Source organism: Oncorhynchus keta, chromosome 35 (assembly GCF_023373465.1).
Source record: "Oncorhynchus keta strain PuntledgeMale-10-30-2019 chromosome 35, Oket_V2, whole genome shotgun sequence".
NCBI classification, from domain to species: domain Eukaryota; kingdom Metazoa; phylum Chordata; class Actinopteri; order Salmoniformes; family Salmonidae; genus Oncorhynchus; species Oncorhynchus keta.
In genome coordinates this window covers 38,919,726-38,937,260 of record NC_068455.1, presented here as the reverse complement: position 1 = coordinate 38,937,260, position 17,535 = coordinate 38,919,726, and the positions used below count along the sequence as shown (strand labels likewise).

The following is a 17,535-nucleotide window of genomic DNA, read 5'->3' as shown; positions in this document are numbered from 1 at the left end:
TTTGCTCTCGGCACAGATGCCATCATCACTAACTACTTGCTGCAGATCCTTGAGAGCTAAATCACTTTGCCATGCAACATTGGCTGTTCAGTCACTTCGCCGGCAGATGCTCCATCTGTTGGTGGAGATGTCTTCTACACTCCCTGCTCACCTTCAGCCAGAGCCACCCACACACACAGGGGTGTGTGTGTGTGTGTGTGTGTGTATGTGTGTGTGTCGTCAGCAGAGAGGACCAGGGCCAGTATTACAGTCATGGACCAGAGGCCTCTCTACAGTTAATGCTTTGACCACAGTCACGGTCATGTCTGTGTTAATCGACAGAGCAGCCATAGCCACTCACTACCCCTCTTGACCATACTCTCTCAACCGTTCCTAACCCGACCACAATCTCTCAACCCTCCGGACCTAATCGCCACGTCTATTGACCATACCCTGTTTGACCCGACGAACCAGCCTCATCAGCCACTCCACCTTCTCAACTTGACTCCTCTTGACCTCCCTCTCCACCGTCCAGACATGCCACTCTACCAGGTCATTATGAACCACCGACGACTTCTCAACTAGACTCCTCTTGACCTCCCTCTCCACCGTCCAGACATGCCACTCTACCAGGTCATTATGAACCACCGACGACTTCTCAACTAGACTCCTCTCGACCTCCCTCTCCACCGTCCAGACATGCCACTCTACCAGGTCATTATGAACCACCGACGACTTCTCAACTAGACTCCTCTTGACCTCCCTCTCCACCGTCCAGACACGCCACTCTACCAGGTCATTATGAACCACCGGCAACTTCTCAACCCCAATTTAACACTGTTTTTCTAACCAAGGACTCGTTGTCTTTATCTTTCCCTCCACTCCAAAGCTCTTCTGAGTTAAGTGCTGCTGTAGATGAGATTGACTTGTAATAAAAAATATTAAAAAACAGCCAAGGTTTTGCCATCCAAGGTTGAATTAATTTTGGTTCACTTGCATCCTGTCTATTCTCTGTTTAAATGTAGGAGTTGTCGGGTCCTCATGTCTCTGTGTGTCTGCCATTCAGATGTCACACAGCTAGCTGGAGCTATGGTTCACACTCATTTTACATGTATATTTTTGACATATGCCTAGTTGGGGCTGGGGAAACAGCTCCCTAGCACTGTGTGTGTGTGTGTGTGTGTGTGTGTGTGTGTGTGTGTGTGTGTGTGTGTGTGTGTGTGTATGATGGTTCCTCAGACTCCCTGAGCTGCCCCCCTCCCCTCCTGTTCCAACCTAATGAAGTTGTTGGACTTTCCAGACTGACAGCTTAATTATCTTTTATGATAGTGGGATAAATGGAACTGTGTCTCCCCATCACATCCGGGACAATCTGGAAGCACCCAGGGTCCCCACTGTACTGTTGCCTGTGGTCTCAGCTAATCCACTCACACAGACACGCACACACACGCCACCACCATCCTGACACCCAGGCCGATCACACACCTCTCCCAAATCTCAGACCTCCTGTTTTTTCCCTACTCTCCTACTCCTCACTTCCTGTATCAAACAGGCCGTTCTGTCTATCCCTCATCTAACACAATCAAATCAAACTTTATTTGTCACATGCTTGGTAAACAACAGGTGTAGACGGACAGGGAAAACAGGCCCTTCCCAACAATGCAGAGAGAAAGAAAATAGAGAAATAGTAGAAAAGTAATAAGCCATTATTATAAAAGTTATAATAAATACACAATGAGTAAAGATAACTTGGCTATATACATGGGGTACGAGTACTGAGTCCATGTGCAGGGGTATGAGGTCATTGAGGTAGATATGTACATATAACTAGGAAGAAAGTGATTAAGCAACAGGATAGATAATACACAGTAGCAGCAGCGTATGTGATGAGTCAAAAAAATATAAACTCAACATGCAACAATTTCAAAGATTTTACAGTTCATAGTTACAGTTCATAGTTACAGTTCATAGTTACAGTTCAAAGTTACAGTTCATAGTTACAGTTCAAAGTTACAGTTCAAAGTTACAGTTCATAGTTACAGTTCAAAGTTACAGTTGATAGTTACAGTTCATCGTTACAGTTCATAGTTACAGTTCAAAGTTACAGTTCATAGTTACAGTTCAAAGTTACAGTTCATAGTTACAGTTCAAAGTTACAGTTCATAGTTACAGTTCATAGGTGGATATCAGTAAATTAAAGTCAATGAATTAGGCCCTAATCTATGGATTTCACATGACTGGGCAGGGGAGCAGCCACGGGTCGGCCTGGGAGGGCATAGGCCCACCCACTTACAAGCCAGGTCCATCCACCCAATCAGAATTGGTTTTTCTCTCTCTTTCTTTCTCTCCTCACCCTTTCATCCCCTCTCACTACCCCCTCTATCTTCCTCTTTCCCAAACTCCCTACCGCCATCCCTATCTCCCACCTCTCTCTCCCTCCTCTCTCTCCCTCCTCTCTCTCCCACCCCTCTCTCCCACCTCTCTCTCCCACCTCTCTCTTCCTCCTCTCTCTTCCTCCTCTCTCTCCCTCCTCTCTCTCCCCCCCTCTCTCCCACCCCTCTCTCCCACCTCTCTCTTCCTCCTCTCTCTCCCACCTCTCTCCCCAGAGTGTGTAGTCCATATGTTGTTTGACAGCAGGCCTCAGTAAATTATAACTGTATCTAAATGTTGATGACTGGGACTGCAGGCAGATAGACAGGGAGCGGTGTGTGCGTGTATGTGTGTAGATGAACGGTTGTTTATGAAGGGAGGAGGCTGGGGAGATGGGGTGATATGATGGGGTAGGGGAGTCAGGGGAGGTAGGGGGTAGAGGGGGTTTAGGGGGTGCTGGCAGATGTCAAACAGTTGAAGCTTCTCACGGACACGCTAACAATTCACTCAGAAGCAATGGGGGGGGTAACAGACGTGACCAGCCCCCCAACCCCCACCCCATCTGTGGTCTGACACCTGACAGGACTCCCCCAATACACCCCAACACCTATACCTCCTGGGTCAGGGGTAAACTGGGTAAGGGAGAGAGCAGCCAGGTCGCTCAAGATCCACTTTGAAATCCGACCAGAGAACCAGGACGTTATGAGATGCCTTCAGAACCAGCCACTAGGGGCAATGGCGAGCGATATTACCATCAAGCAGGCTTGGGTTTTGCTAGTGTGTTGTGGATGGGCGTAAGCTGCAGGCTGACGCCCATAATCCCATGGATAGGCACACTTTTATAGATGTTTTACCCTATCTCAAACCTCAACTCTTAACTTAACCATTCAGAATGAATGCCTAAAAGTAACCTGCCGCGAGGCGTTGGCCACAGCAGTGGAGCAACCCAGAGTGCAGCTGTAGCCGCAGGAGCAACCCAGAGTGCAGCTGTAGCCGGAGGAGCAACCCAGAGTGCAGCTGTAGCCGGAGGAGCAACCCAGAGTGCAGCTGCAGCCGGAGGAGCAACCCAGAGTGCAGCTGCAGCCGGAGGAGCAACCCAGAGTGCAGCTGTAGCCGGAGGAGCAACCCAGAGTGCAGCTGCAGCCGGAGGAGCAACCCAGAGTGCAGCTGTAGCCGGAGGAGCAACCCAGAGTGCAGCTGCAGCCGAAGGAGCAACCCAGAGTGCAGCTGCAGCCGGAGGAGCAACCCAGAGTGCAGCTGTAGCCGGAGGAGCAACCCAGAGTGCAGCTGCAGCCGGAGGAGCAACCCAGAGTGCAGCTGCAGCCGGAGGAGCAACCCAGAGTGCAGCTGTAGCCGGAGGAGCAACCCAGAGTGCAGCTGCAGCCGGAGGAGCAACCCAGAGTGCAGCTGTAGCCGGAGGAGCAACCCAGAGTGCAGCTGTAGCCGGAAGAAACAAACCAGAGTGCAGCTGCAGCCGGAGGAGCAACCCAGAGTGCAGCTGTAGCCGGAGGAGCAACCCAGAGTGCAGCTGCAACCGGAGGAGCAACCCAGAGTGCAGCTGCAGCCGGAGGAGCAACCCAGAGTGCAGCTGCAGCCGGAGGAGCAACCCAGGTTGTCATTTGGATAAACGTGGATAAACGTTGGAATCTGAAGTCAAATTGGTCAAACTGTGAGCTCTTGTTGGGGAGAGAGGGGAGGCAGGGCCAGGGTATGCTGTTTAAAGGTAATAGTATGGAAATGATTCCCCATGTTGTCTGAGACATGAGAGGTGGCCCTTTGGAAAGCTTGCAATCACACATGCACTCACGCACACAAACATCCAGCCACACACCCCACCCCACCACACACAGGTGGTACACAATCCTGACAGGGTCACACACCTTTCTTCTCATGATTAACCCACTATAAAACAGCAGCCAAATGTGTGTGTGTGTGTTCTGATGGACCCCTGCCTCCTTAGGACATTACCTATCAAATTAACCACATGACAGCCTCTCTTGTCCACCCTCTCACTACCTGTCAATCATCATGATTACACACAACCTAAAATGTCTACAATGGCACCAGTCAGGTGGGGGCTACATATTGGAAGTGGATGAGGTAAGTTACCCTCTATACAATGTGAAGAGCTTTCAGACCTGGTGCTGTGTCAATAGAAAATGAGATTCATTCATTTTAAATAGACTTGAGAATGGCTGATGGCTCAATACAGTGGGTGGCTCAATTGGGCGTCCTGAGAAAAGGACTATTTCAGCTATTTCAACATCACATATCCACAAAATGACTGGCTTGACCTCTCTAGAACTGTAGTTGAAGCCCAAGATAATTAAGCAATAAGGCCTGAGGAGGTGTGGTATATGGGCAACGTACCACAGCTAAGGGCTGTTCTTACGCACGACACAAAGCGGAGTGCCTGGACACAGCCCTTAGCCGTGGTATATTGGCCATATATCACAAACCTCAGAGAAGCCTTACTGCTATTATAAACTGGTTACCAAAGTAATAAGAGCAGTAACAACACATGTTTTGTCATACCCAGGGTATACGGTCTGATATACCACGGGTATATCAGAATTCAGGGCTCAAACCTCCTAGTATATCATTTGAAATATCCAACCCATAGAGACAGATCTACAAATCAACCCATAAAGATAGATCTCTGAACCAACTCATAGAGATAGATCTCTGAACCAACCCTTAGAGATAGATCTCTGAACCAACCCGTATAATATAGATCTCTGAACCAACCCTTAAGACATGCATCTCTGAACCAACCCATAGAGATAGATCTCTGAACCAACCCATAGAGATAGATCTCTGAACCAACCCTTATAATATAGATCTCTGAACCAACCCTTAGACATACATCTCTGAACCACCCTTAGAGATAGATCTATGAATCAACCCATAAAGATAGATCTCTGAACAAACCCATATAAATAGATCTCTGAACCAACCCTTAGAGATAGATCTATGAACCAACCATTAGAGATAGATCTCTGAACCAACCCTTAGAGATAGATATCTGGACCAACCATTAGAGATAGATCTATGAATCAACCCATAGAGATAGATCTCTGAACCAACCCATATAAATAGATCTCTGAACCAACCCATAGAGATAGATCTATGAACCAACCCTTAGAGATAGAGCTCTGAACCAACCCTTAGAGATAGATATCTGGACCAACCATTAGAGATAGATCTATGAATCAACCCATAGAGATAGATCTCTGAACCAACCCTTAGAGATAGATATCTGGACCAACCATTAGAGATAGATCTATGAATCAACCCATAGATAGATCTCTGAACCAACCCATATAAATAGATATCTGAATCAACCCATAGAGATAGATCTATGAACCAACCCTTAGAGACAGAGCTCTGAACCAACCCTTAGAGATAGATGTATGAACCAACCCATTGAGATAGATCTATGAACCAACCCATAGAGATAGATCTACGAACCAACCCTTTGAGATGGATCTATGAACCAACCCATAGAGATAGATCTATGAACCAACCCTTAGAGACAGAGCTCTGAACCAACCCTTAGAGATAGATGTATGAACCAACCCATTGAGATAGATCTATGAACCAACCCATAGAGATAGATCTACGAACCAACCCTTTGAGATGGATCTATGAACCAACCCATAGAGATAGATCTCTGAACCAACCCATAGAGATAGATATATGAACCAACCCATAGAGATAGATCTATGAACCAACCCTTAGAGATAGATCTATGAACCAACCCTTAGAGATACAGTTGAAGTCGGAAGTTTACATACACTTAGGTTGAAGTCATTAATACTCGTTTTTCAACCACTCCACAAATTTCTTGTTAACAAACTATAGTTTTGGCAAGTCGGTTAGGACATCTACTGACACAAGTAATTTTTACAACAATTGTTTACAATAATAATTAATAATTCAATTTATCACAATTCCAGTGGGTCAGAAGCTTACATACACTGAGTTGACTGTGCCTTTAAAAAGCTTGGAAAATTCCAGAAAATGGCTTTAGAAGCTTCTGATAGGCTAATTGACATAATTTGAGTACATCCTGTGGATGTATTTCAAAGCCTACCTTCAAACTCAGTGCCTCTTTGCTTTACATCATGGGACAATCCATAGACCTCCACAAGTCTGGTTCATCCTTGGGAGCAATTTCCAATCGCATGAAGGTACCACGTTCATCTGTACAAACAATAGTACACAAGTATAAACACCATGGAACCACACATCCGTCATACCGCTCAGGAAGGAGACGCGTTCCGTCTCCTACAGATGAACATACTTTGGTGCGAAAAGTGAAAATCAATCCCAGAACAACAGCAAAGGATCTTGTGAAGATGCTGGAGGAAACAGGTACAAAAGTATCTATATCCACAGTAAAATGAGTCCTATATTGAGTCCTATATTGACATAACCTGAAAGGCTGCTCAGCAAGGAAAAAGCCACTGCTCCAAAACCACCATAAAAAATCCAGACTACGGTTTGCAACTGCACATAGGGACAAACATCGTACTTTTTGGAGAAATGTCCTCTGGTCTGATGAAACAAAAATAGAACTGTTTGGCCATAATGACTCTTGTTATGTTTGGAGGAAAAAGGGGGATGCTTGCAAGCCGAAGAACACCATCCCATCCGTGAAGCACAGGGTGACAGCATCATGCTGTGGGGGTGTTTTGCTGCAGGAGGGGCTGGTGCACTTCACAAAATAGATGGCTTCATGAGGTAGGAAAATTATGTGGATATATTGAAGCAACATCTCAAGACATCAGTTAAAGCTTGGCTGCAAATGGGTCTTCCAAATGGACAATGACCCAAAGCATACTTCCAAAGTAGTGGCAAAATGGCTTAAGGACAACAAAGTCAAGGTATTGGAGTGGCCATCACAAAGCCCTGACCTCAATCCTATAGAACATTTGTGGGCAGAACTGAAAAAGCATGTGTGAGCAAGGAGGCCAACAAACCTGACTCAGTTACACCAGCTCTGTCAGGAGGAATGGGCCAAAATTCACCCAACTTATTGTGGGAAGCTTGTGGAAGGCTACCTGACACGTTTTACCCAAGTTAAACAATTTAAAGGAAATGCTACCAAATATTAATTGAGTGTATGTAAAACTTCTGACCCACTGGGAATGTGATGAAAGAAATAAAAGCTGAAATAAATCACTCTCTACTATTATACTGATATTTCACATTCTTAAAATAAAGAAGTGATCCTAACTGACCTAAAGAAGGGAATGTTTACTAGGATTAAATATCAGGAATTGTGAAAAAATGAGTTTAAATGTATTTGGCTAAGGTGTATGTAAACTTCCGACTTCAACTGTAGATCTAACCCATGTCACACGCTCAGTAGATCTGTATACTCAGAACAGCGAAATGCTTAGAATAACGAAAGAAAAAATAACTTAATACAGTGATTTACTCAATTTGAAAGGGTTATGGTACAATGAATTAGAATTGTAAAAAAAATAATAATAATTCCCTTCAACAAATCCCTTCATATTCCATAAGAGTTAGAGGTAACAGGATCACTGTGTGAGTGCTGCTGTTTTCAGAAGGCTAGGGTGTGTGTGTGTGTGAGCGTGTGTGTGTGTGCATGTGTGGGTGCGTGGGAGAGTGTGATTGCAGAGGATGATATTGTGTGGATAATATCTTGTGCAGTGGTCAGTGGCTGGGCTACAATATGATTAGAACCAAGCCCTGAGCATGGTGGACACGTCGAGGTAGAGTTAGGAAATGGACTTAATATTTTATTTTTATTGGCCAGTCTGAGATATGGCTGTTTACACAACCATTGGACGGAATCTCCACAATGCTTGTGTAATAACTTTTCTGCAGAAAAACGTCTGTGAATCACAACCATTGAGCCAAATGCGTTGTACATCGGTTGTACAACTTGAGTGTGAAAGGGGCCTTTGTGAGTAAATAGCGTTTGCTGTCTCCTAACGATGACTGTAATTTAGCAAAAACACCACAGTGCTATCCCCTATAGAGTGAGACGAGACAGGCACATGTGCTACGACGGCCCGTGCACCAATCACACAGCAGATAGCACAGCGCCACGACAACCCACATGATGACCAATGGCGCGGCGCGACAGAGCAGAAGGCAGTAGTCACGGCGTCCAGTATGTGATTGACGGGAGGGCCGATGCCCCCCCCCCCCACCCACCCTCCCCCCGTGTATGAACCATGCCTGTCTGGAAGTGAGCTGCCCCGCCATACGGACATGGTTTATATGTGTGTGCATTCTGAGAATAGTTACTTAGCCACCTAGCCACATCCAAGCTGCCCAGGTGGTCAGTACAGAGACCAGTACATTAACAGAATGAGCCACAAACCCATCACTGTATCTCTCTCTAACTCTCTCTCACACACACACACACACACACACACACACACACACACACACACACACACACACACACACACACACACACACACACACACACACACACACACACACAGACCATCTGGTCCTCCATTGGAGCCCCCACTAACCCCTGCCTTGCCTACCCAGCGGTGTCTGTCTGATAGGGGCCACTGATGAGCCGTGTGTGTGTGACTCTACGTGTGTGTGTGGCGCCAGCCCCCAGGCCTTCCATCACTCCCTGCTACCAGGTCTACACCAGCTGTCTGCGCTCATTTGCATTCCTCTCCCCCCCAAATAATGAAATTAGCCACAAGTTTCCCGAGGTGCTGCAAGACACAGACTTAGGTTGCGTGTGTCAGTGTGTGTGTGCCTGTGTGTGTGTCTGTGTGTGTGATCGAGGGGAAGGTCAGAGGGAAGAGAGCGTTGGAAAATGCTGCTCGCACCAATAAAAAAAATCAAACGCTGATAAAACCCGAAAGCAACAACAACGAAAAAAGAAAGTGATTTAGACTTTTTAGGTCCTTTCTTCCCCCTCTTCCCTCACAGAGGTATTTTACAACATTTCAATTGCATGTCCTGCACCGACGCATAGTGTGTGTGTGCGTGTGTGTGTCTGGGAGGCAGGGTGCTAGCTGAGAGCTACTGTCGGTCTCTGTTTAACTCAACTCCACTGGGGCTGGACAATACGAGACTACAAAAACAAGAGCAGCGAGCCAGGATGGTTTTTCCACGTAGCTCCTGGATCGCTGCTATTTGCACTACATGATCAGAGGGGAGAAATATGAGACTGTTGCCAAGATCAGAAGTGAGTCTGTGTATCTCACCACTGCAAACCAATGTGAGGCAGGGCATTGTGCTTCAGGACCTTGAGAGTTGGTCAGACGTTGTGTGGAGGTTATAGTTCGTTGTAAAGGAACGTCAGCAAATCCTGTCCATCAATAGTGTGCCGCCAGTCAACCCACAGCACAATCGGCAGGCCGGGACAGCTGTCAATACAGCAGCTACAGAGACAGACACCTGCCTCTGTACTCATCACCTCTCACAACAATCACCTGCCAATACCCCTAACTGCACTGATCAGCTCCCATCATCGCTGATTCAGCTTGAAGAGGTGTGTGTGTGGTTGAGACGCCACATGTTCTGGACTTCTGATCAGAGCGGAGACAAAAGGGACCTTTTCCTGCCTGTGCAACAATGACTGTGAGAACACACGCACGCACACGCACGCACACGCACACGCACACAAAGGGGCATTATCATAATCGCTGCATTGAAAGCCTTTGCTGTGGCCTCCTCAGAGACGCAATGGAACAGGTGAGAAATGGCGCCTCCAACTGGAAACCTTTAACATGACATGAGACCAAAATACTTTCCAACCATTATTTTCCTTGAACTGATCTCTGATCCCTGATGACATGACTGGATCTGTGAAAGCCATGTAGTAGAACCCTGGGATTATTCGGCTCATATCAGATCCGTGATTACTAAAACAAGGAAAAGGGAACAGAGGAAAAGGGAGGAGGGAAGATGGGAGGGGAGATGACACAGGAAACAGGGAGAACAGAGAAGGAACAGAGAGAAAGCAGGACAGAGGGAAGGAGGAGAGGCATGCGACGGAGGAGGATAGAGAGAGAGAGAGAGAGAGAGAGAGAGAGAGAGAGAGAGAGAGAGAGAGAGAGCATTGCGACGCCTGGGCTGTATCCGCATGAGAAATGTAATTACAAACGAGAGCGTGAGTGATCCTCAGCTCACCCACATCTGGTCTGGCATCTGGCAGCCAGCTCGTCTGTGCCCGCTGCCTGGTACTACCCACCCTAATGTTTCTGTCTACACGTCCATTAAGAGACCATTACAAAACGCTCCATCTCTCCCCTCACAGTCTACCACAGACCCAAGGGACTGGGAGGGACTTGGGAGAGAGAAGAAGGGAAAGAGAAGAGAGAGGGAGGGGAGAGAGAGACAGAGAGAGAGAGAGAGAGAGGGGGAGAGACAGAGGGAGGGAGGGAGGGAGGGAGGATAGAGAGAGGAGAGAGAGACTTTTAAAAACGGTCCAAAGTCATTCACATTGCTCCACACAAACATGCTAAGTGCTTTCTATGGAGACTGAGACGCTGGGGCCTGAATGCTGTCTGATCAGCACCCATCCATGAGCTGCTTTATAATAAGCCAGACTGGGGTCAAATACACACACTGTCACATATACAAATCTCAAAAACATGTCCACCTGGGTTAAGATAAATGTACAGGTCATTTCTGCTTGGATTTCAAGATGGGATTTGACTGAGTGTGTCAGTGTGTCAGGGGATGTGAATGTGTGTGTTGGTGTGTGTGTGTGTGTGAGCGTGCTGCGCCTCCTATCTGCCAGGTCTGGCAGCTGTTACTGACAGCTCGATGGAGACCAGAGGAGGGCATGCAAATGACCCAGCCTGACAATGATCTCATCCCCTCCTCGACCCGCCCTTTACCCTCCTCGACCCAGCCTGATCACCGAAAATAGACTTGGATTCCGGAAGTTTGAAAAGATCCTGAGAACGTGGATATATCCACTTCCTCTGCACTCACAGAACAATGATAAAGACTCCTACCCAGCACCGGGCGTGAACTGGTGATGCTCAGAGCCAAAGCCTGCTGCTCAGACCACTGGTGGCAACACTCGAGTAATGACGTGAGAAGAATTGATGATACTCGATGGTAAGAGCGAGTCATTTTTAAATAATTTAGTTTTAAGCGTTTCTCAAACCATAGCCCGAACCCCAACCACGCTGAAACGATGCCTAAACTCTTAACCTTTGAGTTGTTTATGTTATAAACCTGTAACCACACGGAATTAAATAGATGTTCATCTATTTTATGTTGCCTTTACCTCCCTTATCTCACCTCATTTGCTCACATCCAGTGTTAATCTGCAAAATTGTATTTATTCGCCTACCTCCTCATGCCTTTTGCACACAATGTATATAGACTCTCTTTTTTTTCTACTGTGTTATTGACTTGTTAATTGTTTACTCCATGTGTAACTCTGTGTTGTCTGTTCACACTGCTATGCTTTATCTTGGCCAGGTCGCAGTTGCAAATGAGAACTTGTTCTCAACTAGCCTACCTGGTTAAATAAAGGTGAAAAAAAAAACATCGTATATAGACTTGTTTATACTGTATTATTGACTGTATGTTTGTTTTGCTCCATGAGTAACTCTGTGTCGTAGTATGTGTCGAACTGCTTTGCTTTATCTTGGCCAGGTCGCAATTGTAAATGAGAACTTGTTCTCAATTTACCTACCTGGTTAAATAAAGGTGAATACGGAACCTACGAGATCGTGTTGCCTCACCCCGACTCAGCCTGACAATGAGGTTTTCCCTTCTCACCCTCTTTAACCCTCCCTTACTCAACCCATCTCTCTCGCTCCACAATCAACAGATCATCAACAGATTATTAACAGATTATTAACAGATTATCAACAGATTATTAATAGATTATTAATAGATTATTAATAGATTATCAACAGATTATTAATAGATTATTAATAGATTATTAATAGATTATCAACAGATTATTAACAGATTATTAATAGATTATTAACAGATTATTAACAGATTATCAACAGATTATCAACAGATTATCAACAGATTATTAACAGATTATTAATAGATTATTAACAGATTATTAACAGATTATCAACAGATTATCAACAGATTATCAACAGATTATTAACAGATTATCAACAGATTATTAATAGATTATCAACAGATTATCAACAGATTATCAACAGATTATTAACAGATTATCAACAGATTATTAATAGATTATCAACAGATTATTAACAGACCACAAACTACTTACAAACGCTTAAAGATGATTTTACACACAACAAATGAATAGTACAGCATTGGATGACATAGCACACTAAAAACGGGGTGCCCGTTTTGGCTCGTGAGCACCACTTTTAAAACTACCGGCTGAAATTACACAAACGTTCTGGAGCATCACTTTAACAAACACTTTAGAAACTGAATGTGTCCGACAGGTGAGACGGGCAGGTGGGCTGGTGGGCAGGAAGGGTGTGTGCATGTGTGTGGACTGGAAGGTCAGGTGTGTCAGGAACGTGTGTGTGTGTCTCTGACGTTCTCCTGCTGTGAGGCTGCAGTGTGCTGAGACAGCCCGTCACTCCCCTGTCACACCCCTGACCCCGTATCACTACACCCCTCTCCCTGATACACACACACAGAAAATAGACCCCCAAACCAGCGTGCTTAGACTACACACTCGTGCGCGTGCACATCCACATATAAAGATAAAGAGACACACACACACACACACACACACACACACACACACACACACACACACACACACACACACACACACACACACACACACACACACACACACACACACACACACACACACACACACACACACACACACGCACACACACGCACACACACACACGCACACACACCACTGAGTTATTGGGAAGTGATGGACTAGGCCAGAGCACAACGATCCCTCTACTGAATCTCCAGATTACACACTGGTGTCCTGGACTCATCACCAGACAACACACACCCGCCCAGACAGAACAAAGCACTCAGTATGAGGTGTGGAAATGAAATCAGGGAGCTATAGGCAGATGAGTTGCTCCACTCTCTCAAATTAAAGCACATTTATTTTGGGCCGCCGAGTGTGGCCCCGCTCTGTGGGAAAGCGTCCCCATTAGCCTGATTCCAGGATGGGAAGAATGAGCAGAGGGATGAGGTAGTCGGCTTTACGTGCTCATGTGCTGTGTGTGTTTGTGTGTTGGGATGGCGGTTGACAGAATGAGGCATTTCTTGGAAGAGAGAGGTGTGTGTGTGTGTGTGATTACATTGCTACTGTATAAAATGCATGGCATTATTATAGGTTAAGTTGAACTTGAACATAGGTTGAAGAAAATGCTCATCATAACACTATGGTACATTTCTTGTGACCGTGAATTTAATCCATCCATATACAGTACGACACACAAACGAAAAGGGAATACAGTTGCCAATACAAGTCCACACTTCTCAGTGTGATAATGTTGAGTTGAATTTTCTTACTGAACGATAGTTTCATACAATCTTCCCAGCGTTGGAGTAGAGGCGTCCAAATTTATCAAACACATGACAAGTGGTGAAGACTGTCTTGAATGGCTGGAGAGAGAGAGAGAGAGAGAGAGAGAGAGAGAGAGAGAGAGAGAGAGAGAGAGAGAGAGAGAGAGAGAGAGAGAGAGAGAGAGAAGGAAACACAAAGTTACTCACTTCCGGTTTAAGCGGTCGTCATCGAGGAGTAGCTATGAGAGATGTCAAAGTGGGAAATAACATAAATCTGTCATTATTCAGAAACATATTCAATGAAGCATTAAGTCCCCATACAGCATGTTCTCCTCATAAAGCCTGTGTGTGTTCCTGTGTGTGTGTGTCTTCGGCAGTGAATGCTCTTTTCATGAGTGATTGTGACAGGCCTGTCATCGGCCCCCCAAGCCTCTCACAGAGGGCATGGACGTACTGCTACAGCACCCCAACAACCCAACACAGAACACAATAACTACACACACACAGACTCAGGAAAATAACGTCATGCACACACACATACAGGGTTGGGGAGTAATGGATTCCATGGAATCCGTGACATGTAATAGATTACAAAAAAACACAACTAGAATCTGCTACGTTACCAGCACAAATATTATAATCAGATTACAAATACTTTTGAAAAAGTAGATGATTACTTCGACGATTACTTTTCAATTATTTTAAACTGCCCGTCATTGTTTTTGCGACCTGTGGACAGCCAGTGAAAAATGCGCTCTTGCAACAGCTAGGTACAGATCCCAGCCTATGGAATAAACGTTTGAGGGAGTTCCTCCCATCTAAACTCTTCAGTGGTATTGTCCTCCATAACGTCAACAACATGTTTCATTTAAGAGTGGTGCTTCGGTTGCTCAATCTCCTTCGTGCCGATAAAGAAAATGTCCATAGGCCTAACGGACATGCTCAAACTCGCACACTTTTGCTAGACTTCAACAGCTTATCGAGGCATCAACGAGTCACCAAACACAAAGGTAAACAATAGGCCTATTGTAAACGCAGCATTTCACCTGCATTCTTCACATATGGCACTTTTAGAAATAAAAAGGTGCTATCTAGAACGTACTGTCAAAGGGTTCTTCAGCTGTCCCCATAGGAGAACCCTCTGAAGAACCCTTTTTGGTTCCAGGTAGAACCCCTTCCACAGAGGGTTCTATATGGAACCCAAAAAGGGTTCTACCTGGGACCAAAAAGAGGTTCTCCTGTGGGGACAGCCGAAGAATCCTTTTGGAACCAAATAAAGCAACACCTCACGGCACAACGCCTCTCCCCCATGTGACCTATTTGTTGTGTTTATGTAATGACATGTATGTGGAACTGATAGATGCACACACACACACACACACGCACGCACGCACGCACGCACACACACACGTACACACGCGCACACACACGCACGCATGCACGCGCATACACACACACACACACACACACACACACACACACACACACACACACACACACACACACACACACACACAACCTGTTAATGTTTTTAAATGTATGTAAATTGTAAAGTGTTTTGTCTGTAATGTATTTTTGGTTATGTGTCGGACCCCGGTAAGACTCGTTGTCACTAATGGGGATCCTAATAAACCTAAATCAAATATAGCCTAATTGTATTATTCAATGTAGTAGAAAGCGATGTGTTAGAAGAAACCTACATAACCAACCCATAAAGTTAAATTGAACATCCATATATGGCTATGTAACCTTTAACATAGATTTTTTTCCTGCAATAGATGTCGTTCAAATGGTAATATTCATCTTTGTCTTCTTCTAATGCCTCTTAAGGGGAAAGTAATCTAAAAGTTACTGAAAGTAATTAAATTACGTTACTGAGTTTGGGTAATCCCAAAGTTGCATCACTGATTATAATTTTGTAGTAACTGTAATGGATTACATTTAGAAAGTAACCTACCCAACCCTGCACACACAGACACTCACGACACACACACACACACACACACACACACACACACACACACACACACACACACACACACACACACACACACACACACACACACACACACACACACACACACACACACACACACACACACACACACACACACACACACACACACCGATACAATCTGTCTCTCGCTCTCTACATCTCTCTGACCATGCGACCGCGTGTTCCTGTAGGAGCAGAACCGTAACATGGCCGTAACCTCTGGCGGTCGATGGCGCTATGGTCGGTGAGGAACGGTAGCAGAGTAGAGCGGCTGCTGAAACTAACCGGGCCCTTAATCACGGCTGTAACGGGCGAATTACCGGCAGCGGCAGCCCGCTAATGATGAATGCAGAGTCTCCGCTCAAACCCTGACCTCCTTTTCTGCTGTGCTGCAGAAAAGGCTGTCGGGGTATTTATAGCTGGGCCTGAGCCCACTTTACAACTGGCCTACATGCTAGGGAACGCCACACTGCCAGGTAAGTGTGTGTATGTGTAGTTGTACGTGTCTGTAGGTGACTGTGAGAGTGTGTGTAGGTATATATATATATATATATATATATATATATATATATGTATGTGTATGTGAGTTCCTGTGTAGTGACTGCGTGTGTGCATTTGTGTGTGTGTGGTCTGATGTCCATGCCATCCCCCGCCTCCACACACATACACACACACCAGAGAGTGACCTGGTGTGAACTCTGACCCCCTCGTCCAGGCCCTGCGATTACCCAGCAACCTTTGCAGTAAGGCAGCGGCCACAACCCAGAACAAAGTGGCGCCTCGGAATTAGAGCTGGCCGCTAAGGGAAGGAGGGAGAGAGGGAGGGAGGGAAGGGGTTTAGTTATTTATTTCTATATGTAGTTAGTAGAAGTTGAGGAAGGACAAACTAATGTCAGAGACTGGGGCGCTGTGTACTTCCTGCTCTCGGGGTAAACATGTGATCGCCCTGTCACTCACACTCCATCGCCATGACAATCATCGCCATGCCGACCGACGCCTGGGGGGCGGGGACAAGCATGTCCTTGTAAACAGGAGCCCCCCTCCACACACTGACACTAACGACGGAAGAGCAGTGCGCACACACACAAACACACACATGTGCACACACACGCGCGCGCGCATGCTGTCACCACCAAACACATATATCCTCTACAAACTGATCATACAGTGAAAACATCTAAGACAGATCTATCAGTCAAAATCCCTTAGACATCAGAAACACACCCAAATCTTGGCTAGTAGCACGATGTGATCTTTGACTAACGTAGGGCTCTGAAAGGTCAATCACTGGATTACTAAGTGGATTTTGTTCCCGTTACTTGTGATGTGTGAAGCCGACCAAAGTGGCCAGTTTGATGTCACTATGGTAATGTGTTTAATGTGCGTGTGGATGGAGTGCAGTAGACTGCATGTCAGTGTGTGTGGAGATATGTGCCATGCGGATGCGTGCGTGTCGGTGGAGAGTGTGTGTCAGTGCGTGTGCGTGGCCCCATCTCTCTGTGGTGTGGTAACCTGTGGGTAGTAGGCAGGGACTTGTCAGGCTGAGGCAGAAGGCAGAGAGGACCATGACTGGAGCTTCGTGTGACAGCTTCCTTTGCACCCGGGTGCCCCGATCCCTCACACACACACACACACACACACACACACACACACACACACACACACACACACACACACACACACACACACACACACACACACACACACACACACACACACACACA

At 45.9% G+C, this 17,535-nt stretch overlaps 1 protein-coding gene across 1 annotated transcript in view; it reads right to left on the bottom strand.

Annotated features, from left to right (window-relative positions):
* Positions 1 to 13,695: 13,695 nt before the first annotated feature.
* The window catches only part of spata17 (spermatogenesis associated 17), a 57,207-nt gene continuing 53,367 nt past the window's right edge, over positions 13,696 to 17,535 (bottom strand). Inside the window, exon 10 of the mRNA XM_052496972.1 lies at positions 13,696 to 13,914. Within this exon, the coding sequence (XP_052352932.1) occupies positions 13,834 to 13,914 (81 nt within the window). The 3' untranslated portion in view covers positions 13,696 to 13,833. The remainder of the gene's footprint in view (positions 13,915 to 17,535) is intronic.